The sequence below is a fragment of the Mauremys mutica genome, chromosome 13, assembly GCF_020497125.1.
Source record: "Mauremys mutica isolate MM-2020 ecotype Southern chromosome 13, ASM2049712v1, whole genome shotgun sequence".
Lineage (NCBI taxonomy): Eukaryota > Metazoa > Chordata > Testudines > Geoemydidae > Mauremys > Mauremys mutica.
In genome coordinates, this window is record NC_059084.1 from 39,820,619 (window position 1) to 39,845,946 (window position 25,328).

Genomic DNA, 25,328 nt, shown 5'->3' on the forward strand with positions numbered 1-25,328 from the left:
CAGGGGCGGCTCCAGGCCCCAGCACGCAAAGCGCGTGCTTGGGGCGGCACGCCGCGGGGGTGCTCTGCCGGTCGCCTGCGGGAGGTCCACCGGAGCCACGGGTGCCACCGTGCTTGGGGTGGCGAAATGGCTAGAGCCGCCCCTGACCCTGCTATAATGCGCCCCGTAATAATGCGAATTCGGCTATAACATGATTGTAAGGTGGCTCCGGCCGCCCCAGGCCAAAAAAAAAAAAGCAGCTGGAGCACTGCGGAAGCGCAAAAGAGAGAGAGAAAAAAGAGAGAGAGAGAGGCTTTGTGAAGGGAGAGGGGCTGGAGTGCTCCCAAAGGGGAAAAAAAAAGCAAAAAATGGAATGTGCCTTCCCCACTGCCTCTTCCCACCTGCCCCCCCGCTTACCCTTTTGGTGAGAAGAGCCACTCTCTCCCCGGCTGCTCCTCTCTCTTCCTCTGCCCGTTGCACGTCTCCCCTGCTCTCCCCAAGTGTTTCCCTCTCTCCCTCCATGGCTGAGAGCCCCCGCTGCTGGAGCTCCACCCTTTCAGTTACTGCGGTGGGCAGTTCGCAAATGAAAGTAGTTTTCTGCCCAAGAGAAATCGACCGGCTTGAAACTGACCAGCTTGAAATGGTAAACCCTGCTATACCACGACCCCACAATTAGCGCGATCCAATTTTTTGGACCCTGATCATCGTGTTATAGCGGGGTTTCGCTATATGTGTGTGTGTCAGTGTTAATTTTTACAGCCAAGTGTGGGCAATTGTTGTGGGTTAAAGTTACACAGACATATTTGAACGTTTGTTTCTTGAGGAATTTCTAAAAAAGCAGCAAATGTCTAAATAAAGGTTTTGATTCTGTAGAATGAATGGAGAGAAAGAAAAAGGGACATTTCTTTCTGGTTTTGTTCCTTCCAGGTGCCAGCTATTGTGGATATAATATATAGCCACATGGCTACTATCCAGGAGGGCAGCTTGAGGCAATTCCTGCTGGAGGCAGTGTCTATTTTAGCTCACCATCACCTAGAGGCAGTGATCTCCAGCCTACTCAGCAACCATCTGCCAATGGACAGGTATATACCGCTACCTATTGCATTCATCTTGGTAAAACATGGATCCCACAGCTTTGCTGGGAGATGTAGGGCTTTATTTAAGCAGCAGACATTTTGGGATAATTACTGATGGTTAATAGCCTGGGTCTTTCTCCAGGAAGGTCCAAGAGCATGGTAAGGTGGGGTGTGGAGAGAAATTAAGTGTCATTCTGTTTCCATTAATTCATAACTGCTTTGACATCCTAAAGACCTAACTTTACTGGTATAACTGGAGTGTATTGTTGGAAACATCTACTTCTCTAGCAGGGCTGGCTCCAGGGCTTTTGCTGCCCCAAGCAGCAAAAAAAGGGCGGGGAATAAAAAAACCCTGCGATCGCGATGTGCAGCTCTACTCCTTCGCTCCGAGAAGGAGTGAGGGACCAGCCGCCGAATTGCCACCAAAGACCCAGATGTGCTGCCCCTCACCATTGCCTGCCCCAAGCAGCTGCTTGCTGGGCTGGTGCCTGGAACCGGCCTGGCTCTCTAGACACCTGAATTGACCTCACTTTGGAAATTAGCAATTGCTGTTGATTTCCTGGTAGCATGACAGCTTCAAGTCCAATCCCTGGCTGATGACAAAGAATAGGGCCAATATTGTCATCAGACCGCCGCTTGGTATCAGTCAGGGTGTGGCTGCTAGAATAGAGTTGCTGTCCTTGGGATTTAAAACTGGACTGGAAGCAGATCCATCATTTCATTTAAAGGTCCCCAACTGGGTTATCAGTTATCAGTGCTGGAATCTAATATCATAAGAACGGCCATACTGGGTCAGACCAAAGGTCCATCTAGCCCAGTGTCCTGTCTTCCGACAGTGGCCAGTGCCACATGTCCTAGAGGGAATGAACAGAACAGGTAACTGTCAAATGATCCATCCCCTTTTGCCCAGTCCCAGCTTCTGGCAAACAGAGGGTAGGGACACCCTTTGTGAAGGGGAACTAGGATGGCCATGAATATTCGTTCTCATAATTGTATGTCCAGTTAGTAGAAATGTGGCTTTTCTTTCATCCACTTGCCTTCCAAACCCTGGATCTTTGGGAGCCACATGCTCAGGATTCCATATTTACTGGGAAGTGGGAAAACAGGAACTGAGATTGGCGCTCTGTGTCCTGTCCTTCGGAAGTCTAGTATTAATGGTTAGGCTGCAGTAAGACTAGGTCACTTAACCTAGTTCTGTAACTGGAAACTCAATATTTAAACAGGAGGAGCGTTAAAGGAGGACAGTGCTCCTAACTTTCTCCTCATAGGCAAGGAGAAAAGTTGGTCTTTACTTAAATAGGACGCATTCAGTCTGAGCCACAAAAGTGTCCAGGGGTCACATGTAACTTCTGTTAAATTGCAGTGACACCAGTGAGCAGTGGAGATCTCTGGGGGAGACCCCTTGCTTGCCACTCAGGTCCTACAGGTCCTAATAGAAAAAATAAAGACGTCAACAAGCCAAGAAGAAAGCATCACCTCAGAGACTGAAACTGACAGGCATTTGGCAGCTGCTGAACCTCTCTCAGTAAGTTAGATGACAGACACGCCTTTCAGGCTTTCCTCTGCCCTGTGACAATCCTGCTGGAAAGCTAGAAGTGTGGTAGAATATTGCTGTGTGGGCACTTCTCCTCTGATGTACTGTTTCCCTGAGTCCAGCTCTGCTGTCTGTGGAACAAATACGCAGTTTTAGAGTACGTGGCTGATTTACTTAATAACATCTGGCAATTAGAGAGTCTATTAACCAGGTGACTCACAGTGCTTTGCAAATATTCCTTACGACTCACAACATGCCTTGGTAGGTCATACACAAATTTACAGAAGTGGGAAACTGAGCCATGAGTTAAGGGAGTTGCTTGCAGTCATTCAAGTTACCGGCAGAAGTGAAAATTCAGTACAGCTGATATCAGAAGGGGAGAAGAGGGTGTGATGGTGTTGGGAGATCTCATTTTTTACCATGCTCTCCTTTCAGGCAACATGTGCCATCTTTGAGGTGGTGTCAGCACAGCAGTCGAGCAAAGCTGTGCAGGAGCTGCTCCCAGAGTTGTTTCCTGTTCTCCTGCAGCAGGTCAGCCGAACCTCAGGACAAAAGATGCCTTTGCCAAGGATAAGAAGCCGGAGCCTATTCCAAAAAGACCAACAACATACTGAGGGCAACCCTTGCCGGTAATTAGAAGGAAGGGAGAGAAACAAAGAATTCCAATAGAGTTGTGTGACACTCCCCAGGAATTTCCAGGGTTATGAGGCACCTTACCATTGCCTGCCCTTAGAGTGAGGAAATCTTGTCTGTGTCTGCTGTGGGTCAGTTCCCTAAAATGACCAGGCTCTGGCAAAACAAGCACTGCCATCCAGGCCTCCTCAGACCCCAGTCTCTTTGTACAGGTTAGTGATAGGCACACACCAACCCCCGAGTCTTCTGACCGTTCCGTATAGTGTCCAGACCTTTATCCACTGAACACCCACAGAATTACCGGGCCTGCTGTTCCCAATGGAACAGTACACACCAGTTTACTTATACTTTAGACTCTATACTTTATACTTATACTCTATAGTGCAAAACACACAGCACTTAGATATATTTATAGGGCAAACAAGAACAGAGATGGTCAAAGAACAGAATTTCCAGTGACAGTGAGAAAGAATGCAAGCAAAAAATGGTTACATGTCAAATGAAATCATAACATGGTCCTAGAGAATAAACTTAACCCAACAGGTTAACCTCCTGTCTAAAGATGTTTCTCACCCAACGTTCTCAACCAAGCCTGATAGTGACCCCGCTGTCCGTCTCGCTGTCCATCTACTTCCTAAGTGAAAGATGCCAGGGTGTCTTCTTTGTCCCCCAAATATACTAGAGCAAACCTTTGAGGTGTACCCCAAAATTGGGTCCCCACTCCCTGTCTCCTTCCTGTTACTTTTCTTTCTTTGAAGTTCTCACAGTCCTGAACTGAATGTGAACCCTACATGCTTAATTTACATGTAAACAAACAGATGGAGAAACATTTCTTGCCTTAAAGAAAACCATTTTTTCACCTTTCCTGGTGACTAGTCCCTAGACACAGATCATAAGAATGTAATTTTCAATGCATAGACATGGCTCTTTACACAGCATCTGTAGATGTGTTTCACAATGATATTGGTGACATGAGCTTTTATTTGAGACTCATATGGCAATCTTTTAGTGATCTTTTAGCCCCTTAAACCACTGACTCACTCTGGGAATGTCCGCCTCTGCAAATTCCTCTGTAATTTTAACTGCGGGGTCCAGATTAACTGGCTGGTGCCACGTAACCTATACTCAGGTATGCTCAGGGTGACTCTGAAGAAACTTCCAGAATCATGCAGTCCATGATCTCCCCCACAGTTTGAGTATGTGGCCTTACCAGTAAGTGGTCCAATCTTTCAATTTCTATGCAAATGCACAGAGGCCTAATCCCTCAATCCATCTTTCAACTCTCCATTTCTGGCAGTACTTTTCTGTGGACAGGCCCCACCTCGTCCAGCATGGCTGCCTTAATCACATCCTAATCTCTTGCCCGCTAATCACTAAGAGCCATATATGTGCTTCCCCGGTTAAATGGGGTGTCAGTCGAAAGGCCCACATTGTTCTGTCCTTGTGAGGTCTCACCGCTGCTCCTTTAAGAGTAACCAAAACCAGATCAGGGTTGTTCGCAGGTCCCATTTTACAGAGTCTGATCTCCTGTGCCTGGTTTCCATTTCCTGTCACAGGACTTGCCAGACTTTGGAGGAGTTGTTGCCAGACCTGGGCTTGTTCCTGTATAAATTCCTGAAGGCTCTTTTGCTGTTAAACCTACCAGGCAAGCAAAGGCTGTTTTTCTGCCTGGTGGGATTGTTAGAAGGTCTGTGGGGTCTTCTACACCAGCAGTTCTCAACCGGGCCGGTTTTAGGGGGTCCGCCAAGCAGGGCTGGCAGTAGACTAGCTGGGGCTTAGGGCAGAAAGCTGAATCTCTGAGCCCAGCCAGGCTGGAGCCCTGAGGCCCAGCACCTGCACTAAAGCCCCAGCCCCTGCACCCTGTGGAGTTAAAATCTAGAGCCAGGAGCCCCAAACTCTGATGCCTGGCAGGGCAGAGGCCTGGGAGTGGGCCATGGAGTATTTATAGCTTGTTGAGGTGAGAGGAGGCTCAGAAACAGAAAGGTTGAGAACCCCTGTTCTAGACTTCTCCTTGCTGCTTCACCACCCATTTCAGTGTGTTCCCTCCATCACCTGGACTGCCAGACCTCTACCCCGGCTTCTCCAGCAGGCTCTCTATTTGCATAGATAACAGGGAAATCCCTGATGAGCCCCCAGCTGTGACAGAGAGGGGTGTTGCACCCCCACATCTTCTACAAACACAGACCACGTTGAGACTTTCTTGCTTGTAAACACCAACGTGAAGTCTATTTAATCCCCCTACCAATACATAGCACCTTTATCTTGTATCTCAACTTTCTAAACTCTTCTCCAAAATGGGGGGAAGGTGTTTCCACTCAGACAGCTCACTTTGTCAGGCTCTCCCAGCTTTTTGTCTTTCTGTTTCTCTTTGGGTGACCAGACAGCAAGTGTGAAAAATCAGGACAGGGGGTGGGTGGTAATAGGCACCTGTATAAGAAAAAGCCCCAAATATCGGGATATCTGGTCACCCAAGTTTCTTTCTCTGTCTGTTCCCCTCAAAGGGCTCCTGCCCATGTCCTTTTATACAGTTTCCCTGTTAATGGAATGATTGGTTCCATGACTCACTAGCCCCAATCTGACCTCGTAATCAGCTACACCTCTGTCCAATTAGGCTTTCTGTAAGGAACTGAATTAGTACTAATAGTGACCAGAGTGCTGACTCAAGTGCATACCCTCAGCACTCTGTCACCTCATATCTGGAGATACAACCCCAAAATATCCACTAGTGATCACCACATTCTATGCCCCCCAGTTTTTGGGTCCTGATCGTGTATCTTTTTTATATCCTTGTACTCTGCTAGTATCCATACTCCTTGCAGAAAGTGAAAAATGACTGCAAAATTTTGTCCCTAGCAAAACTAGTTATATGAGATGTATTAGACAGAAACATACCTCCTGGCATCAAGTCCTTCCAGGGACACTGGTGTCCAGGATATTGCCAGTGGATGAACTGTCGATGAACAGCAGACCTGACAAGTAACCTGGGCTTCCTGACTCTGTTCAGGCTGCACCTTCCTACCGATTGCTGCAGTTCTGTGCCTCTCTTTCCCCAGGTTTTCTGTCCAAGCGTTAGAATCTGTGCTTTCCAAAGCTAGGAATGAGAGACTGGTGAGAGTGCTCAGGACGCAGAAAACATGGATTCTGCTTGAAAACCCCCAGACTCACCATGAGGGAGTGTGTCTGCTGGTGAGGTAAGAGATCTAAGAGGCATGATTTTATCCTTGGGAATCAGTAGCAAATAGAGTGGCTGAGAGGGAACCTCCAGTTTATAGCTTTGTGGGGGGTGCCCTGGGTGGAAACACACAGCTCCCACCCATAGATATCAGAGCTGTCTGCTCAGAGCAGCTGAGTTTTTGAAGTGTGCAATCGACCCCATAAGCGGTTTTTTGCCTTCCAGTGGTCTGCTAAGATTTGGACTAATAACCCTTGAGATCATCCAGAGCCTCCTCCCCTGGGTGAATTCCCCAATGGAAAACTTCCGAATCACCGGCACAGCTTTCCTTGCCCAGGTAAGACACAGGGCTCCGAAGAGCAGTTTCACCATTAGACCACTGTCTGTTTGCCTTTCTTTTAAGGAGTTGTACAGTTCAGTTCATAGGAGTAACTGTCATTTTAGATAGTAGACTGGTTCCCCCTTTATATGGAAACCTGACAAGGAACTTCATTCTACCTTTCGGAGTCATTCTCTCGCTGATATTTGTATTGCTGTCATTGCCTATACTAGCTACACAACCACAGGTGCTGGCTGAGAGAGATACAGACAGAGTTTGAAGTACTGGACCTCTTCTGCCAAGTCCCAGTGCTGATACTAACCAACAGCTCCTGGTTTTGGTTTCACTCAGCAGATCTTCGGAATGAACCTAGTGTCCTAATACTATAAAACAAGCAACATACAAATACATTCACATCTGTCTTAGGTTCTCATGACTATTGTATCTGAGTACCTCAAAACTCATTTATGTATGTATCCCCACAACACTCCTGGGAGGTAGGGAAGCACTATTATTCCTATTTTACAGGCAGGGAGCTGATGCACAGAAGGGCTAAGTGATTTGCCAAGGTCACCCAGGAAGTCTTTGAGGGAGCAGGAATTTGAACCCGGGTCTCCTAAATCCTAGACAAGTGTGTTAACTGCTGGACCATCCTCCCTTTCTACAGCCCTCTTCTAACATCTGCATCATATTTCCACTTATGCTAAGTAACTATCTTAGGGGCTCATCTGGTTCTAAGGAAAACAATCGATCTGTGTCTGGGATGGGCTGTTCCTGGGCTTTGAGGCTCCTTACAAGAGGCCCCATGGTCCTACTGCACCCTGCCCCAGGAAAAGAGCCACAAATCTGGGTCTGTCTAGAGAGGCCTCATGAGAGCAGCCAATCGGAGCCCATCAGGCTCAGCTAAAAGGAGCTGCAGGGCCTTAGCAGGTCAGTTCCTGCCAGGAACTGGAGGGGCAAGAAACGATGCTGCTCTCTGGCCACAGAAATTCCAGGGATTGCCAGAGTTTGATTCTGGCAGCATTTGCTTAAGTTGGGTTTGCAGGAAGAGAGTCCTTAAGAACTTGAACCTTGAGGTGAGGGTGAAGCTAAAAGTGGCTGGTAGGAAAAAGCAACAATGAACTGAAATCAAGCGGTGCCTAACTACTGTTTACAGGGTCCATGGTTTTGAACTCAGAGTTATGGGCAGGCCTTGGATCCCCTACCACTTACAGTGGCATAAGCCCCAGGAAGGGGCAGGGGCGGCTCTAGAAATCAGGCTGCCCCAAGCAGCGCGGTGCGCTGCGCCGCCCTTCCCCGGTCCTGCGGCGGGTCCCCTCTTCCCGCGGCTCCGGTTGACCTGCCGCAGTCATGCCTGCGGGAGGTCCAGCCGAGCCGCGGGACGAGCGCCCCCTCCGCAGTGATGCCTGCGGCAGGTCCACTCGTCCCGGGACTCCGGTGGACCTCCCGCAGGCATGACTGCGGCAGGTCCGCCAGCCCAGCCTCCCGCCCTCCCCGGCGGCAGGGGACGCCCCCTACATTTTGCCGCCCTAGGCACCAGCTTGTTTTGCTGGTGCCTAGAGCCGCCCCTGGGAAGGGGACAATGCTTACAGAGAGCTTGAACAAAGAGCAGAATTTCAAGGACCCAGAGTTGGGGCTGGAGACCCTAGTGAGGGCAATGGGACTGTTCTTGACTAGCCCAGAAGGGGTTCATTTGGACTTTGGGACTTAGCCAGAGGCCTGAGCCACAGAAGACTCACTGAGGTCAGCTGGCAGGGTGCACCAGGGGTGAGAAAAGGACTGTGGTACCAGACCTGGCCACTAAGGGGCTCTCAAGAGGTGAGTGGATCCCTATTATAGTGCCCAAAAGGAAAGCTGCATGTTTTTAAGACATTTCTCATTTGTGTGGAATGATAAAGTTAGTGTGTTATGTGCCACGTATCAGAGGGGTAGCCATATTAGTCTGTATCCACAAGACTGTGGCTATAGGAGGACTCCTTGTTGTTTTTAGTGTATTCTATGCCGGCTCAAATTCTATTCCCAATCTTAAGGATCATATTGGTGCTAATGGACATGTTGATTTTATTTCAGCTAATGACTGATACCATGCTCAGGGAGAAGAAGTTGCTTAAGAGTGTCTTGCGCATCTTGGAAGAAAGGTCACAGGATAGGAACAGCATTGTCCGTCAGATGGCTGTAAGAGGCCTGGGAAATATAGTCGATGGGGCGCCTGTGAAGGTATGAGAGAATACTGAATAGGATGCAACATAAGTAGAGAATCCAAGGGAAATAATTGCTCAGAGTTTACAGAGGTTGCACACAATGCACTAGGCCAAATTCTGCTCTCTCCCATACCCTAGTCACCTTTTTTGCAGTCAATACAGAGCAAGCTGGATCCTTTGGTAAACTGGGCATAAGCAAACAATGTGCACTTTAATGTAACCATATGTAAATGTATACATCTAGGAACAAAAAATGCAGGCCATACTTACAGGACGGGAGACTCTATCCCAGGGAACAATGATGCTGAGAAAAAACTTGAGCCATGGCAGATAATCAGTTGAACATAAGCTCCCAATGCGAAGTTGTGGCCAAAAGGATTGAAATGATCCTTGGAGGCATAAATAGAGGAATCTTGAAGAAGAGTAAAGAAGTTATTTTCCCTCTGAATATGGCACTCATGTGAGTGCTGCTGGAATGCTGTGTCCAGATCAGATGTCCACAATTCAAGAAGGATGCTGATAAATTAGAGAGGATTCAGAGAAGAGTCACAAGAACTATCAAAGGATTGGAAAATATACCTTTAGTGATAGACTCAAGGAGCTCAATCTATTTAGCTTTACAAAGAGAAGGTTAAGGAGTGACTTGAGGACAGTCTATAACTACTCACATGGGGAACAAATTTTGATAATGGGTTCTTCACATTAGCAAACAATGGTATAACAAGATTCAATGGAGAAAAAGGAAGCTAGATTAATTCAGACTGGTAATAAGGCGTACATTTTTAATAGTAATTTTAATTAATCATTGGAACAATTTACCAAAAGTTGTGGTGGCTTTTCGGTCACTAGCAATTTTAAAATCAAGATTGGATGTTTTTCTAAAAGATGTACTCTAGTTCAGAGACTATTTCAGAGAAGTTCTATGTTATGCAGGAGGTTAGACCGGATAATCACAATGAACCCTTTTGGCCTTGGAATCTAAGTAACTAGAAATCTAATAGGATTATGCACGTGTATTATGTTACCGAGTTTGGCTCATTGTAGTTAGCACCTGGTCTGAAATATAGCTATAGATCTCAGGAGGGAGAGAGGGTTGATGAAATTCCCACAACTTCATAACTGCTAAAGAAAAGTTCTTAGAAGTGTGATCAGTGATAAGTTTTCTTTAATGTCGTATGTTTGTACAGGTGAAAAAATACAAGAAGTTTCTTCTGGACATACTGATCGGGGCCTTACATGACGTTTTCAGTTCTGACGTGATTGGTGAGAGCATGAAAGCACTGGCCAAAGTCCTGAAGGAGCTGAAAGAGAAGGACATCGGTTCTTCCTTCAAAGACCTCACCGAACAGATCTGGGCCTACTTTGACGATGTATGTGAACAGAACTCTCCAACCCCAGTTCAACCGATCTTGATTAGACTCGATTTACGATGTGTGATGTGGACTCCCTGGGCATTGCTCATGTCAGAGTGCAGAGATTTTAGGCCCCAGGGAAGGGAAGTATTTTACGGAGGAGGAGAACGTTAGGAGGACGGGTATGACATCCCTGCTCCCACAGTCTCACCCTTCTGTTCTTGATTGCCACTGAGAACCTCAAAGAAAGTCTGAATACTAGATTAGGTAGCTAGATAACCATGAAAAGGGGGTTACAGAGTGCAATAGAAAGTGTTGGGCCTGCTCTATACCGTTTTTATGTGAGAGGGTTGGAATGATAATTCTGTTTTGCAGAGAATTTTTGAGATTTCAAATTTTGGTTTTGTTCCTATTTGTGGGAACCCCCCCCCAAACTTCAGAACTCCTTGTGAAACAGAATTACTATTCACAACCTAGCTCTGTTGGAAGCCTTGGCCCGGGGCAGTCTGCTCTCAGACTATCCTGGTGCTGGGAACCCAGGAAACTCTGGGAGCTAGAGGTGCCAAGGAGTTGCAAATTTGAGAGCTAGGACCCCCAGGGTCATAGAATTGGAAGGGACCTCAGGAGGTCATCTAGTCCAACCCTCTGCTCAAAGCAGGACCAATCCTCAGCTTTTTATCCCAGTTCCCAAAATGGCCCCCCAGGGACTGAACTCACAACCCTGGGTTTAGCAGGCCAATGCTCAAACCACTGAGCTATCCTTCCCCCCAAAGCTGGGAGCCTGGAAGCCTATGATCCCAGTCAGCCTGCTAGATTGGCTGCCAAGGAGCTGGATGGGTGTACTGGCAAGACACCAGGCAGGTTTCTAAGGACCCTGCCTGGCTTCTGGAGGAATTTCATCAAAATTGAACTGTCTCTAAAATATATTCATGAATCAGAAAATTCGAACAAAAAATTGGTTAATTAAAGTTTATCTGACTAGCTGTAGTTGCAATCACTCTACTTTAGCGTAGAAGAGACGGCTGTGTGAGGTGCGTGATGGGATTGTCCCTTACTTACCAAGTTGTGGGGCTTTCTTGGCTGTAGGAGAATGATGGTCTTCGCTCAGTGGCCTTTGTCCTATTTGGCATCCTGGCTCAGTTGACAAAGAAAAAATGGAAGGCCTATTTCGCTGAGCAGGTTCGAAAGAGCTGGGTCATACTTCTGCTGCACCTGCAAGACCCAAGCCCCGAGGTTTCAATGGTAAGACCAACAGTGACTTATTTACTAAGGCAAAGGAATCTTCCTCCCAGTGCCAGGGGAGCACTGCTATTCCTGCTTGTTGTGGAGGCCCAAATTCTCCCCTCAGTTCATTGCCCTCCTGCTGAGTCACTTCCAGCCAGGTTGGTCCATGGCTGCCTCACCAGAATCCAGGATAGGTCATGGGTCTGACCCCTACAGGTCTCTGTTCCTGTCTGACTCTTCACCCCAGGCCCCTGCCTCCCCAGAACAGAGGAGAGACCACAGCTGTGCCTGGTGAAGCAGCTTTCATCGGTATATCTGTTCCCAAAAGACATTGATGCTACCTCCAGGTTTCAGTGGAAGCTCTCTCCTCTATTAGTCATTCCTGCATGTTTCTGCCAGTCACATCCAGATGAATCCTTTTTTGTCCTGGAATAGATGAGCAGTCACGCAGATGAGTTCCCTTTGACTGAACATAGCACTCGGTAGGGAACAAGTCAATGGTGTGACGCTCTTTTTCAGGAATGCAGAGCTACATTTCACCTCTGTTTCCCGTTTTTGGGACTGAAGAGTCTCCAACATGCGATCAATAAGCACCTTGGTGGCAGAGCCGAGCTGAAGCCTGAAGAGCTCCAGGTGGACATTTGCAGACACCTTGTGAGTGAGCTGTTGAACTGTAGGAGATTATTGACTGGAGGGTGATGGGAAATGTAAATCTGCCCCAGATTCCCATTTTTTCCACTTCTACCCAGCCACCTGTTCTTGCTCTTAGAATCATAGAATCATAGAATTCAAGATCAGAAGGGACCATTATGATCATCTAGTCTGACCTCCTGCAAGATGCAGGCCACATAAGCTGATCCACCCACTCCTTAGCAAGCGACCCCTGCCCCATGCTTCGGAGGAAGGCGAAAAACCTCCAGGGCCATTGCCAATCTTCCCTGGAGGAAAATTCCTTCCCGACCTGTGGTTCATAAAAGCATGTGCTGGCAGTCAAAGGGCACTTCTAGCCAGAGAGAGCTCATGTGTCCCTGATTTCCTCTAGGCCAAAGAAAATGCAGAACTGCTGGAGAACTTGTATAGCACAACCATCGCGTCCTTCAGTAGCAGCTGGGAAGGGATCCGGGCAGGTGCCGCCAACTTAGCTGGTGAGAGATGATGCCCAGTGTCCCTTTTGATATTCCCATTGAGGGAGACAGAAAAAATCCCACTGTGCAGCACTGAGCTGCCATTAATCTCTCTGTGCCTCAGCTTCCCACCCATAGATGGAGATGTTAATGTCCCTACCTCTCCAGGATGGTGGTCGGAGGAATTCATTAGTTGCTATAAAGTGCTTTGGGATTGTTGCAGGGGAAGCACGGTGCAGTCATTTCGTAGTAGTGCCTGGGACACTGTCACGTAGGGCATGGTTACACTTTGAGCTGGGGGTATAATTCCCATCTTGATGAGACACACCCGCACTAGCCCTTTGTGCTAAAAATAGAGAGTAGCTGCGGCGGCAGGAGCAGCAGGAGGTTTAACCACCCCAAGTATGATCCCATCCAAACCCCAAAGTCTATTCTCACAGTGGCTGCTCCTCCCACGGCTTGTGCTGCCTTAGCTACATTCTAATGCTAGCGCTGTCAGAGCTAGTGTGGGCCCGTCCCATTGAACTGGGTGTGATACCCCTAGCTCAAAGTGCAGACCTACCCAGTGCTGTTCAGTGCTCTTCACTGGGGGGCAAGCAGCCCACCTCCCCATAGCGCCTGCTGTTTCACCTTCCTGGCCACAGCACCTTGTCAAGGAAGCATTAGGTTCCTCCTGTTTGGCCCTGTGGCCTCTTCTCCCTAGCACACCCATGTGAGACAGGCAGGCATTGGGGCTCACCTATCAGTCACCTTGTGAGATCCCTGCTTAGAACTCGCTTATTCCTGGCCCCAGTCCTTTGCTCAGACCACTAGACCAAACACTATCTTAGTATGTCTCCAATAACTGACTGCAGTGGCAAGAGGAGCACAGACTGTTTCAAGCAAATGGGTTTTATGTAAACATTCTTTTTAAAAAATGTCTCTCTCATTCTCTTCAGTGTGGACTCTAAACTGCTCTAGCATCCTCTTGCCCACAGCTCACCCTTAGGCCCACAGTAGGAAACCCCAAAGACCTGTCTAGGGGCTGCTAATATCACTTTGCACTCAACAAGGGAAGGTTTTATTGTTATTGTTGTTATTTATTTGACATTGTGTATTTAGGCATCATCCTGGAACACACAGACACTCAGCGTATGAAATGGCTGGACCTGGAACATCTGCTGATGTGTAAGTGATAAATACAGCTGAAGTCCTGCTCATTAATGAGTTATAAAGGAATTTAGCTGACAAGCAGCAGTAACTGATACCACTGGTGCAAAGTGCATCAGCCACACACCAAAGGACAAATTCACTCTTGCCCAGTAGAAAGTCAGCCTTAATTTCCCCTGAAGGAGGAAGCTGCAGAAGGTGTGATATGAGTCAGTGCATCTCCTGGTTGTCCTGGCAATGCCCCCTTCCCAGCCAGTGCTCTCCACACTTTGGGCTTTATTGGCTTTCTGTGGACTCCCCAAGTGAGAAGTAGCCACTTTCTGCTACCCCAAATTTCCCACCAGCAATTTTGCTTCCAGTAGGTGCCCTGTATCATGCGCAAACCAGCTTGGACCTGGCCTGTGTTAAATTCCACGTTGAGTTGAGCTCAGGCAGTGGCTCCTGAATAGAGCTGGAAAATAACTGAAAAGTGGAAGCTATTGAAACAATGGACTTTCTTCCATTTGCAGCGGAGTGGATGACTTTCTGGTAGAGTCAGGGTCTCCCCACAGTTGGGAGCATGGAAGGGACCCAATGAGGGACCCTAAAGCTTTGTTTGTATTGGAGAGCTGCTGTCGTGTGGTATTCAGAAGTAATAAGTCTCCAGCTATTTCAGGCACAGGTGACTATATGAAAAGTGAGGCCTATTCATCTCTCATGTATTTTCCACCCCAATAGAAGGACTGAGCCCAGTTTCACATTTTTCCATGTGATCATTCTGCTCAGGTACTTCAAGGTTCTGTGATCATGCTTAGCTGTGATTTGACAGTCTGTTCACTAACGTGATGTCCTCTGTAATTTCAGCTCTCCGGGTCCTAGAGAAAGACCCAAGTCCCACTGTCCAGCTGGTGGCAACTGAGCTCATAAGTGACATCTGTCCTGGCCGAGCGCTTGGCGAATGAAGCAGAACGGAGACAAACAGAACAAGGCGCTCCAGTGGTATAAGGGCCCTACCATCAATCAAATGTTAATCCCACCCCTTGACCCCGGCAGCAAGATGTGTCATGTGACCCCTCTAAGAACTCCTCCCACTGCCATCTACCGATCAGGGTGGGTTTCGCCCCAATAGGAATGCCCCGAGGGAAGACTTGACCAATCAAGGGGAGTTCCGGGGCAGGTGACCTGTCCTTTGTGTGACCCCTCTAAGAACTCCTCCCACTGCCATCTACCGATCAGGGTGGGTTTCAGCCACTGGGGATCACTCCAAGAGGAGATTTGACCAACTGGGGGGAATTCTGGGGTGGGGTGACCCATCCGGAAGTGCTTCATGTGACCCTTCTAGGAACTCCTCTCACCACCCTTTACCAGTTGCGATGGGTTTCAGCTGCAGAGGACTGCCCCAAGAGGAGAGTTGACCAAAACAAGGTAGGTTCTCGGAAGGGGTGAACCTCCCAGAAGAGGGTTGTGTGACCCCTCTAAGAACTCCTTCCAATGCCCTCTGCCAATCAGAGTGCAGCACATCACCTCATAAGTCCCAGCGCTGGGCAGAGGAGGCCATCTCTTACCAAGAAGACGTGTTTTATGAATTGTGGAAAGGCTGAGAGGAGACATGGACTCCTTTACCACTCCCCTGAGAACTTCAGACTTTGTTTTAGCCCCGAGGACCTTTTGGGCTTGTATGGATAAAGCGCTATAGCAGTTACAGTTCCGAGGAGGGCCCTTTGACTCGACCATTGATAGATACCTCAGGACCCGACCCCGAACCCTCGTGAAGAACCCCGATGAGTGTGACGACCCCCCCCCAAAGTGGGAAGATGATCATGGCTTGGGGGAGTCACTGGTGGACAAGGTGAACGGGAAAGACGTTGCTCAGGTAAATGAATGATTAAGAAGCGATGGTCGATCATGGGGGTATAATGGGGTTAGGAATCAACTTGGCATTGCATAAATCTAAGAACAAGCAGAGGGTTGCTTACACTGTTTTTTGTCTGAAAATCTCTCAACAGCTCGACGATGCCTTTCAAGAGGCCTTTGAGAACTTACACATCGGTAGCCCTGTTGTGCATCAGCTGTTTTTGCTCCTGTCTGAGATGCGGATCTCAAGAGGAAAATCCGGAAAAGGACAAAATAGAAGAATGAACCAGCTCAGAGTCTTTTGTTGTAGGGGTCATGGCGTCCATTTTTACAGGTGGCTGTCAAAGGTTGTGTTAAACCAGGCAATTAATTAAACTTATTTAAATGTGTCCCTATGACTGTATCCCCTCCATACTTGCGTTAGTAAAAGACGGTACCAGGAACAGTCCTGTCTCCACAGACAGCTCTGTTAATGAAAATAGATTACATCCCCAGGGATGCTGGGAGCTTTGGTGGGGGAATCCTCTTTTTGAGTGGCCAAAAAGCACAGTAAAACTTTTTAAATAGAAGACAGGTAACAGCTTAGCTTTCAGATCAGATGCTTACACTTTACACAAACTGGCTCAAATACATTTTAAAAGAAACAAGACCATTGTTTCAGATGTGGACGCGCAATGGCAGGCAGATCTGGTAGATGTGCACCGGTTCTCCAAACACAACAGAGGCTTTAAGACGTATTATCTGACTTTATAAAGAGTGACAACCAGAGCTTTCACAGAACTATACGTACCAGTCCTGCTGATGTTAATCCTTCACATTCTCTGAAGATATGCAAAACAGTTTATAGAGATGGTTTTAAAATAAAACCAGTTGTTGCCCCTTTTAGAAAAGGCGACCACGTGAGACTATCTAAAGTCAAAGGAGCCTTTGAAAAAGGTTATGAACAGACGTTTACTGATGAGCTATTTATAGTGGATGAAGCCTTAACCAGGAGCCAGAGACCTGTATACTGATTAAAAGATTACGAGGGTGAGACAGTTACTGGATCTTTTTGCCCTGAAGAATTACAAAAAGTAAACCCCAAACAAGACAGGATTTACAGGATTGAAAAAGTTCTAGCGGATAAAGGAAAAGGGAGAAGAAAGCAGCTACTGGTGAAATGGTTTGAGGAGGCGATAAGTTTAACAGCTGGGTGGAAGCTTCTCAACTCTGTGACATTTAGACGTGAACAAAACAAACAAACAAAAAGATTCCTCCTGCAAAGACAGAGAGAGAGAAAAATGAGCGACAGCGGGTTCTACATTACGTTGCCCAGCAATGCCAGCTCTGCAGTTTTTCCTCAGAACACCAGCTTGAACTTTACAATATGGCTAATTAAGCCCTGGGATATCCAGAGAGCCTGGGAGGTGGGTTAGTGGAAATACAATACCCACACAGCCGGAACACTATCAATGAAGACACCCCTTTTGAAATCACCTTTGCAGGTGTGGCATGGAGTTTATCCTACAACAAGGTTATTACTCGTCCATACCTGAATTATTGGATCATATGAACAGTACTGTGGTTCGTCATCCCACACCGCCTGAGGTGGTCATGAACTACGACCCTGGGGGTAGAAAAGTTAGTCTTAAATCTGCCAATTTTACTTGTATGTTTTCTATCAGCGGGGAGCTAGCTAACATTCTAGGTTTGGGCCCGAAGCACAGAGTCCAAAAATTCCCCTTCTCAGCAGACATCACACGGCTTTTAATTTCTTGCGTCTGTTCACAGATATTGTAGAACATGAGTTTGTGGGGGACTTTTCTGTTCCCCTGTTACATTGTCTCTCTGTCCGAGGAAGGAACAACGAGTTTGTCACCATCACCTACGATAAACCTCATTACGTTCCTGTCAGAAAACACCACATCGATACCATTACCATTGAAATAAAGACAGATCAGAACAGACAAGTCTTGTATTGCTTTGGCAAGGTGATCATCAAGGTGCACCTGTGTCCCCGGAGAGAGCGAGGTTTCTAAAAAGCAAAACATTTGGCGATCCTAAAAAATTACACCGACCCCACCATCTACAGGAACTATTACAAAGCCCAGGTGGGATATGCCCTTCCTGGATGTACGAGGCTGGCGTAGGTGGAATATTCCATAACCAAGCCTCTGCAACCAGACTTCGAGGCAGAACACTGCGTGAGAGGATACATGAATCTGGTACAGACAGCTGGTAAACACGTGAAAGATCGTTCTCTGTTAATCAACCGTGAGGTTACACCTTGTTTGCCTTTGACCTGTCTCCCAACCAGGAATGCACCAATCACTGTTCCCTGTTTAAAACCGGGAACCTGAGAGCAGAAATACATTTTGGGATGGCTCTAACCATCACCGTCAATATGATCGTGTATGGGGTTTTTGACAACATCATAGTGATAAATCAGAGGAGAAATGTTCTGCTTGACTATATGTGAACATGGACACCGTGCAGCTCTCACGTGTCTCATCAATGACCCCTTACACAAAAAAGAATTCCCTTATGATTGGCTCCCTGGCAGCAAGCTGTCTCAGAAACCCTTAGGTTTGGTGGTCAACACGCATCCACATAACCAACCCGGTGAACATTGGCTCACCTTGTATCTGGTGAAGTGTAACCGTGGAGAGTTTTTTGACTCATACGGGCACCCCCCCCCCCGAATAGCGTGTTGTTTCCTAAAAGCATTATGAAATTTTTAAACAAAAATGCCACAGATAATGTGTTTCACAATAGACAATTATAAGACCCCCACTCTGTCGCCTGCAGCTATCACTGCATGTTTTTCTTACATCATCATAGCAAGGGTTTATCTTAAATTGTATTCTAACGACTTAGTGCTAAATGACCGGATGGTGATGAATTTTGTAAAAACTAAATTTAAATTCTTGGGCATATCTAGCCTTGCTTAAAACATGTTTCGGCAAGCCCAGACGTGTATCTTGCAATGATTTTTATAGCTATGTTATCCAATACTCTCAGGCATAACAGACAATGTTTGTTTGGCATTATCCAACACATTTTCCCATAGTTGCTAGGCCCCGCAAGAATTGCAGAAAAGGGGTGTTTCCACCTCAGATCCATTTTTAAAGCCATAGGGCAGGGTTTTAAACCCTTCTCCTAGGACCTTCTTGGTGGAAACAATTTTCTGTGTTTTTCTTAAGGGTTTTTGTCTTTATTTGCCACTGATTTTTGTTCCTTATGATAGAGGGCAGCTGAACCTCTATCTTTTTGGAGGTGTTTTCTCACAGGCCCATGCAATAGTCCAGAACTAGATCTTTCAAACTGTCCAAGTTGATCTTTTCACAATTTGCTACGTTCAGGGTAATACCTTTTGACTTTCATGCAGGCCTTTCTTCCCGATAGCTTTTATCTGTATGTTTTCGGTCCTGCTGACACAAACTCGGTGATGTGTTGATCTGGCGGGATCTTGCCTAAATAATTCCGCAGAGGAGGATTCCAGTCACCCTCCCTTTTCACACATATCACCAAGTCAGTGTCATGGTACAGGCACTGCTTTTGAAATCTGTCTAGCAGTTTGTATAGTTCTATGCGGGCATAAGCAGTGGTGAAACAGGCTATGAAAACACTGGTATTTCCAGAGACAGAGTACTGGTCTTTTGGGTCCTTTCAAGACACTCATGCTGTTTCATCGTCGATAAACTTGCAGGATGGAACCTTATAGTTGGGGGAAAACAGGTACTGAGAGAGTTCGTCAGGGTCTCTCACACTGCTGGTATTGGGTAGGTTTGTGGAGCAGATGATATTATTATTATTATTTATTAATCACATGAAACTGTCTTGTAAACTTAAAAATAAAATATTCACTAATGAATTTTTCTATTTAAAAAGTCATAGCTTTAAAACAAAATAATCCATTTCAGGCTGTATAATGAACTGGAGTTTTTAGTTTTTTTCTACCATTTTAAAACAAAATACCCACAAACTTTTTTTTAAATACACCTCATTTTGCAAAATAAAAACCAAACGGCTTTTAAAATCAACTTTTAAAATCCAGGTTAAAACACATTTTGCACACTAAAAAAACAACACCCTCTTAGTTTGAAACACACAATTACCATCAGTTTGCATAAAAATACTAAAAAAAAATCACACCTATGTTTTACAGAGAGAGAGAGAGAGAGTTTAAAATCCCACATGCATTTAATAGCCAATTGCAGAAAGTTACCTTCTACTACAGGATAAAGTGTTGCAGGAACATGCTTGTTCTGTCCCCCTCAATGTGTGTTTGGGCCTTTGGATTAAAGAACAAGCAAAAACTGTTAGTTAGTATTAGTCCCAAATCCCTATACAACCTGTGTAGTACCTGACGTTATTAAGCAAAACTACAGTTACAATGGTTTTTACCTTGGCCTGGTGATGAAATGCAATTTAAAGTTACTAGTTCCATGCTAAACAGATCACACTGCAATAAACATAGGCACCATTATTTACTAAGACAGCACGGCCAACGAGTGATGTTATACAATATATTTTCAGAGTTTAAAACAGGGAGCATACCTCCTCTTGCAGCCCAGCAGCCATTCAAGAGATTCTGTTGGAAAAAAACAACCTCCAAAATATTTTGGAGATGTTCATACCATCCTAACCCTTTGTTTCAAAAGGACTTCAAAATAGTAGCGAGCAGGTTGATTTGATGGCTACAGCTCTGAAATACTAGAGACTTAAGGACTTTAGGCCCCTTCCTAACATTCCCTTTTGGGAGCTGGGGTGGGGGAATTAAGCTGGCTGCACAACTGAGCTGCTTTTGGCTACATTTTTTCTTTTAGTTAAAATCCATTTTTCTGCAGGGCCTTCTTACAGTATTAAACAGTAAATCCCCAATCCTTAATGTAACTGTCCCCCCCCTCAGTCCCAAGTGGGGACCTTTTGCAGATATCAATACATCTTTGGGGCTTGTTTTTTTTAAAACATTTCTTTCATGCATAAAGTTTGGGGTGGGGGTTGAAATAAAATGGGTGTATCACAACCATAATAAGCCCTCCAGAGCTTTTAAATGTTTGATTGTCTTTAGAGCAAATGCTTCTTCTAAAGCATGTTGAAGGTTTGTGACCCCTTGAAACATTTCAGTTTTGGTTTAGACCCTTGTGTGTGGGGGGGGTTGTTTGTTTGTTGTAAATATATTAATTTAAACTTTTAATGGCTTTGAATTGACCCATAGCATCCAACCAAAACCCGCGTCATATTTAAACTGTCCAATAGCACTAATAGCATCTGCAAATTCCTGAAGTTTTATTTCATTTCATATTAATCAGAACTCACCCACCCACCTCCCTTACCATGGGTGCACACCAATCAAATTTATCCCTATGGCAACAACGATAAGTAGTCACAGTTAGCTTCGCTATTCAGTGGGGGTGTGGTTAAAACCATTCAGGTCAACAGGATTAGTCAACTCTATTGTACTCAAACACATGTCTGAACCATCCCTGTTTGTTTTACTGTTGTAAGCAGAGTCAGGATGAGATCTATCCTGACATTTGGTGGTGAGTTGTGGAAAAGAACGTCAGGGGTTGATCTCGTTTGCACAGGCACACCCACCCCGCCTAGCATGAGCCCACAGTAGCCCAAATGATCACTTTGGCTGCTGTGGGATCCCCAGTTTCTCTGTTACTGAGGCAGGAAGAATAAAGTGTTGTTATCCTGATTATGTGAATCAAGGACAGTGGACCTGTACTTGGCCTTTTATGGCAGAGGGACTCGCCATCAACTAAGTAGCACTCGCTAGGCAGGGGACGTGGGTTCCAAAACTCAGCAAATTGAGAAAGGCTGGGGAGAGGTATTTGTACCTGGTGAGCCCCAGACACTAATTCTATCTCTTCTTCCTGTCTCCACTGTGAAATGTTAGTGCTAATTTTGATTCCATGCAGAGTCTGATTATAGACTGCAGAGCTGAATTCACTTTGGGCTAATGGTGAACCAGCACTGAGTCCTCCCTACTACTTAACACAGTAAGTGGTGATTTTAGCTTGTAGTAGGGGAGCCTCAGTGCCCCACTGGCTGAGGGCTTGAGCCAGTTTTGCATTGTGTTATTGGAATGGAGTTCCTAGCAACTGAACGCAGCTCTTGTTGCTGCCAACTCTGATGGGCAGAATGGTTACACTATAAACACATTTTTAGGATTTTTCTCCTCCCACAACATACATTTCAGCTTTTTGCTGTAAATGGGTCTTTTTTACACAAAACCACAAAAGTTAGATTCTCACAAACCATTTTTTTTTATTTAAAAGACATACAGCTCCTTGAAAACAAACCAAGAGGCTCCATTAAAACTTTTAGCTCACTTAAGGGCCAGAGACCTTCTAACAGAAATGCAGATAGTCACAAAGCCCTTTTCAATAGATGGTTTTTAAATTTACATATTTAAATTGACAAATTTACATATAAAGTTGAAGTCTAAATCACACAGTCATGGTGCCGTTGGGCTGGGGCATCTATGACATAGCCCTCATAATCTTCAAAAAGCTTTTCCCTAAGACAGTTATTAAGAACAGCATAAATAGCAATGCATACAATAGTCCACATAAATTTTTACACCCACAATGTGGCACTGGCTCAGCGAGTTCCATGCCAAGCCTTCTCTTAAACTCCTTATAACCTTCATCCTCGAAGTCCTCTTCAACAATTTTTAGCGGCGTTCAGCAAAAACAAGGCGGGCCCGGTTCATCTTTGCTGCTTGATGCAACGTTGTCCAGGGCCTCCGGGTCCTCTAGAAAGGCATCATCGAGCTGTCTCAGACAAGAAACAAGTGTAAGTTCTCACTGCTTGTTTTTTACATTTACACAACCCCAGGTTCCTAACCTCATTACACCTCATCATCAACTGTCGCTTCTTAATCATTCATTTACCTGAGCGATGTCTTTTCCATTCAGCTTGTCCGCCGGTAACTCCCCCAAGCAATGATCGCCTTCCTCCTCCAGGGTGGTGGACAACGAGAGGCCACCATGCTCATTGGTGTGTCTCATGAATGGTTGGGCTTTGGGTTCAGGTTCTGGCGTATCCATCAATGGCTGGCCCAAAGGAATCCCCTTGGCTGTTCCCTCATCCTCTTCGGAACTGTTGCTGCTGTAGCACTTTCTCCACACAAGTCCAAAGGTCCGCAGGGCTAAAACAAAGTCTGAAGTTCTCAGGGGGGTGGTAAAGGAGTCCACGTTTCCTCTCAGCCTTTCCACAATTTCTGAAACATGTCGTCTTGGTAAGAGAGAGCCTCCTCTGTCCAGCTCTGGGACTTGTGCGGTGATGGTGCGGCACTCTGATTGGCAGAGGGCATTGGGAGGAGTTCTTAGAGGGGTCACACAACCCTCTTCTGGGTGGTCACCCCATCCCAGAACCTGCCCTGTTTTGGTCAAATCTCCTTTCAGGGCAGTCCTCTGCAGCCGAAACCCATCGCGACTGGTAGAGGGTGGTGGGACGAGTTCCTAGAGGGGTCACACGAACCACTTCTGGATGGTCACCCAGCCCCAGAATTCCCCCCAATTGGTCTAGTCTCCTCTCAGGGTGCTCTCTAGTGGCTGAAGCCCCTCCTGATTGGTAGAGGGCAGTGGGAGAAGTTCTTAGAGGGGTCACACAAACCCCGGAACTCCCCCTGGTTGGTTAAATCTTCTCTCGGGGCGTTCCTATCGGGGCAAAATCTATCCTGATTGGTATAGTGGAAGGAGTTCTTAGAGGGGTCACATGACACACCTTGCTTCCGGTCATGTGTCCGCCTTGACGCCCAGAAGTAATACCCCCATGCGGTGAGGCTTCTGATGACCAGTGGGCAGGGCTTATTGGGTCAAGAGGTGGGGTTAAGTTTTGATTGACAGTAGGGCCCTTATACTCCTCGCTGCTGCTACCCAAAATTGGAAGAAGACAGAGACAACTATAATCCTGGGCAGTATTCGCCGTTGTCCTACTGCTCAGATGCTGTAAGTGAGAGAAGGATCAGGCCCTGTAAAGTAGCCTGGGTTGATTTTTATTACTCAAAGCGTTTTTATTACACATCAGGACATCTAGTCATTCTGATGGACATGCAGCCTCTGGACAAGCTCATTGATAAGCATGTACATTATACTGCTTGCTCAGGGGTCATTACTATAGTAACAGCCAAGTACTGGCCCAGATCCTCAAATACACCTGAGCTCTAGACTCTGGGCTGTTCTAAATTACGCTGTCTTGTAACAGCCATTGCTGCACTGGAGATAGCTGTAGACAACGCACACTGTGTGTGCCATCTTCTGTTCCCAGCTCACACCCCATATACTTGGGTAGGAAGCTAGGAGTTGGTGCCATACAGCCAGCTACACTGGCTGTACACTCTCTATGCTGGTTCTCTGGGTGTTAGGGATTTGCACATGCTGGGGAATTCCTAGCTGCCTCTTAGGGCAGCTTTATGGCTACTTTGCCCTGCTCCACTGCAACATAGGGCAGCAAAAGGGTGACTTTACAACTAACCCCACCCCTATTGATGCACCTACCCGTGGGTGTTAGGAGTCTGAGTTCAGGTATCCGGGTTTGGAAAACCCACTCACCTGGCATAAAGTTGTCTAATGACAACCAAAGGCCAAATATGCCTTTAAACATCAGTCCCCTTGCTTTTCAAATATCTATTTGAAACACCACAAAGCTGATAGAGATTTAAGTGCCCTAATCAGCACCTCTGCAGGTGGCAATAATGGGTGTTTAGGCATCTACCTGCAGATTTTAGTGCTTAACTTTAGCCACCCAAGGCCTTTGTATTTGTCTTGCCCAAGCCTATGAGTTGCTGAGTGTTCTCAAACTCCCACTGATGTTATTGAGAGATAAGGATGCTCTGCCCTTCAGAGAAGGCACTCAGCAGATATAACTCATCCTCCAAAGTTAGCTACTATGATCCTTCACCTCATATCAAAAGGCCACTGAATGGTCAGGTTTCTAGTCTCCATCACCACCTCATTCTCCAATTTACTGTCCCCTTGGGTGCAGGGCTTGCGAGGATTCACCAGGCAGCAGTTAGCAGAGGAGGGCGAAAGGCAGAGGGAGTCTGGGATGTTATTGCTTATAGTTCTCAATGGGGAGACAAGGTTCCTGTAACAGTTGAATATTGGAAGGAAACCAATAGAGACCACGTTGAATTGACACATTCCACTAATTCAAAAGCGACTCTATTAAGTAATATGGCTTCCCCTAATCTTGTAGTGTTTCCTGTTTTGATGATTGTTTTCTAGACCGTATCCAGCAGCTTATTCCCAGTCCATGTTCTCCTATTGTTATTCCCTAGTAATCTCCACTCTGTTTATGTGTATTACGGGGCACTGGACAAATACTGATGACTCTTCACATTTCTTTTTCAGGTGCTGGCCATGTATCTCACAAACAAGATCATATGTAAATAACCCAGCTCCAGATTTTGTATATACTGTGTACATATTTCTTACTAAACTGTTTGAAGTATCTGTTTCAATTGCTCAGAGGTCTGATTTCGTCTTTCAGAGAATTGGGGTTTCCTCAATGTTCTCTGTAACCATGATGTGGGGGCTTCCTCCCTTGCCCTTTCTCCGTGGAGCTGGACGAAGACCTCAGCTCAGCGCCTCTCTAGGGTCTCTAACCACTCTTCCGCAGTCCCCACAAAGCTAGATCTACTCCCTGTAGTTAGTGGCCTGGGGTCTGGTTCTTAATCATATTCTCATCTTTGTTTTTCTGGGAATTCAGTGTTGCTGATGAATTCTGGGTTGT

The 25,328-nt window shown here is 46.3% G+C and overlaps 1 protein-coding gene and 1 long non-coding RNA gene across 2 annotated transcripts in view; both read left to right on the top strand.

Annotated features, from left to right (window-relative positions):
- The window catches only part of LOC123348421 (maestro heat-like repeat-containing protein family member 2B), a 46,866-nt gene extending 29,866 nt beyond the window's left edge, over positions 1 to 17,000 (top strand). Inside the window, exons 19-32 of the mRNA XM_044985948.1 lie at positions 907 to 1,061; positions 1,198 to 1,214; positions 2,435 to 2,580; positions 3,025 to 3,218; positions 6,276 to 6,413; positions 6,620 to 6,731; positions 8,784 to 8,930; positions 10,102 to 10,284; positions 11,353 to 11,508; positions 12,010 to 12,144; positions 12,533 to 12,635; positions 13,716 to 13,781; positions 14,607 to 15,615; positions 15,749 to 17,000. Coding sequence (XP_044841883.1) covers positions 907 to 1,061; positions 1,198 to 1,214; positions 2,435 to 2,580; positions 3,025 to 3,218; positions 6,276 to 6,413; positions 6,620 to 6,731; positions 8,784 to 8,930; positions 10,102 to 10,284; positions 11,353 to 11,508; positions 12,010 to 12,144; positions 12,533 to 12,635; positions 13,716 to 13,781; positions 14,607 to 14,704 — 1,650 coding nt within the window. The 3' untranslated portion in view covers positions 14,705 to 15,615; positions 15,749 to 17,000. The remainder of the gene's footprint in view (positions 1 to 906; positions 1,062 to 1,197; positions 1,215 to 2,434; positions 2,581 to 3,024; positions 3,219 to 6,275; positions 6,414 to 6,619; positions 6,732 to 8,783; positions 8,931 to 10,101; positions 10,285 to 11,352; positions 11,509 to 12,009; positions 12,145 to 12,532; positions 12,636 to 13,715; positions 13,782 to 14,606; positions 15,616 to 15,748) is intronic.
- Positions 17,001 to 22,860: 5,860 nt separating this feature from the next.
- LOC123348823 lies at positions 22,861 to 25,026 on the top strand. Its single transcript, XR_006573262.1, has 2 exons — positions 22,861 to 23,542; positions 24,947 to 25,026. It is a non-coding gene; the product is annotated as an uncharacterized LOC123348823 (long non-coding RNA).
- Positions 25,027 to 25,328: the final 302 nt, after the last annotated feature.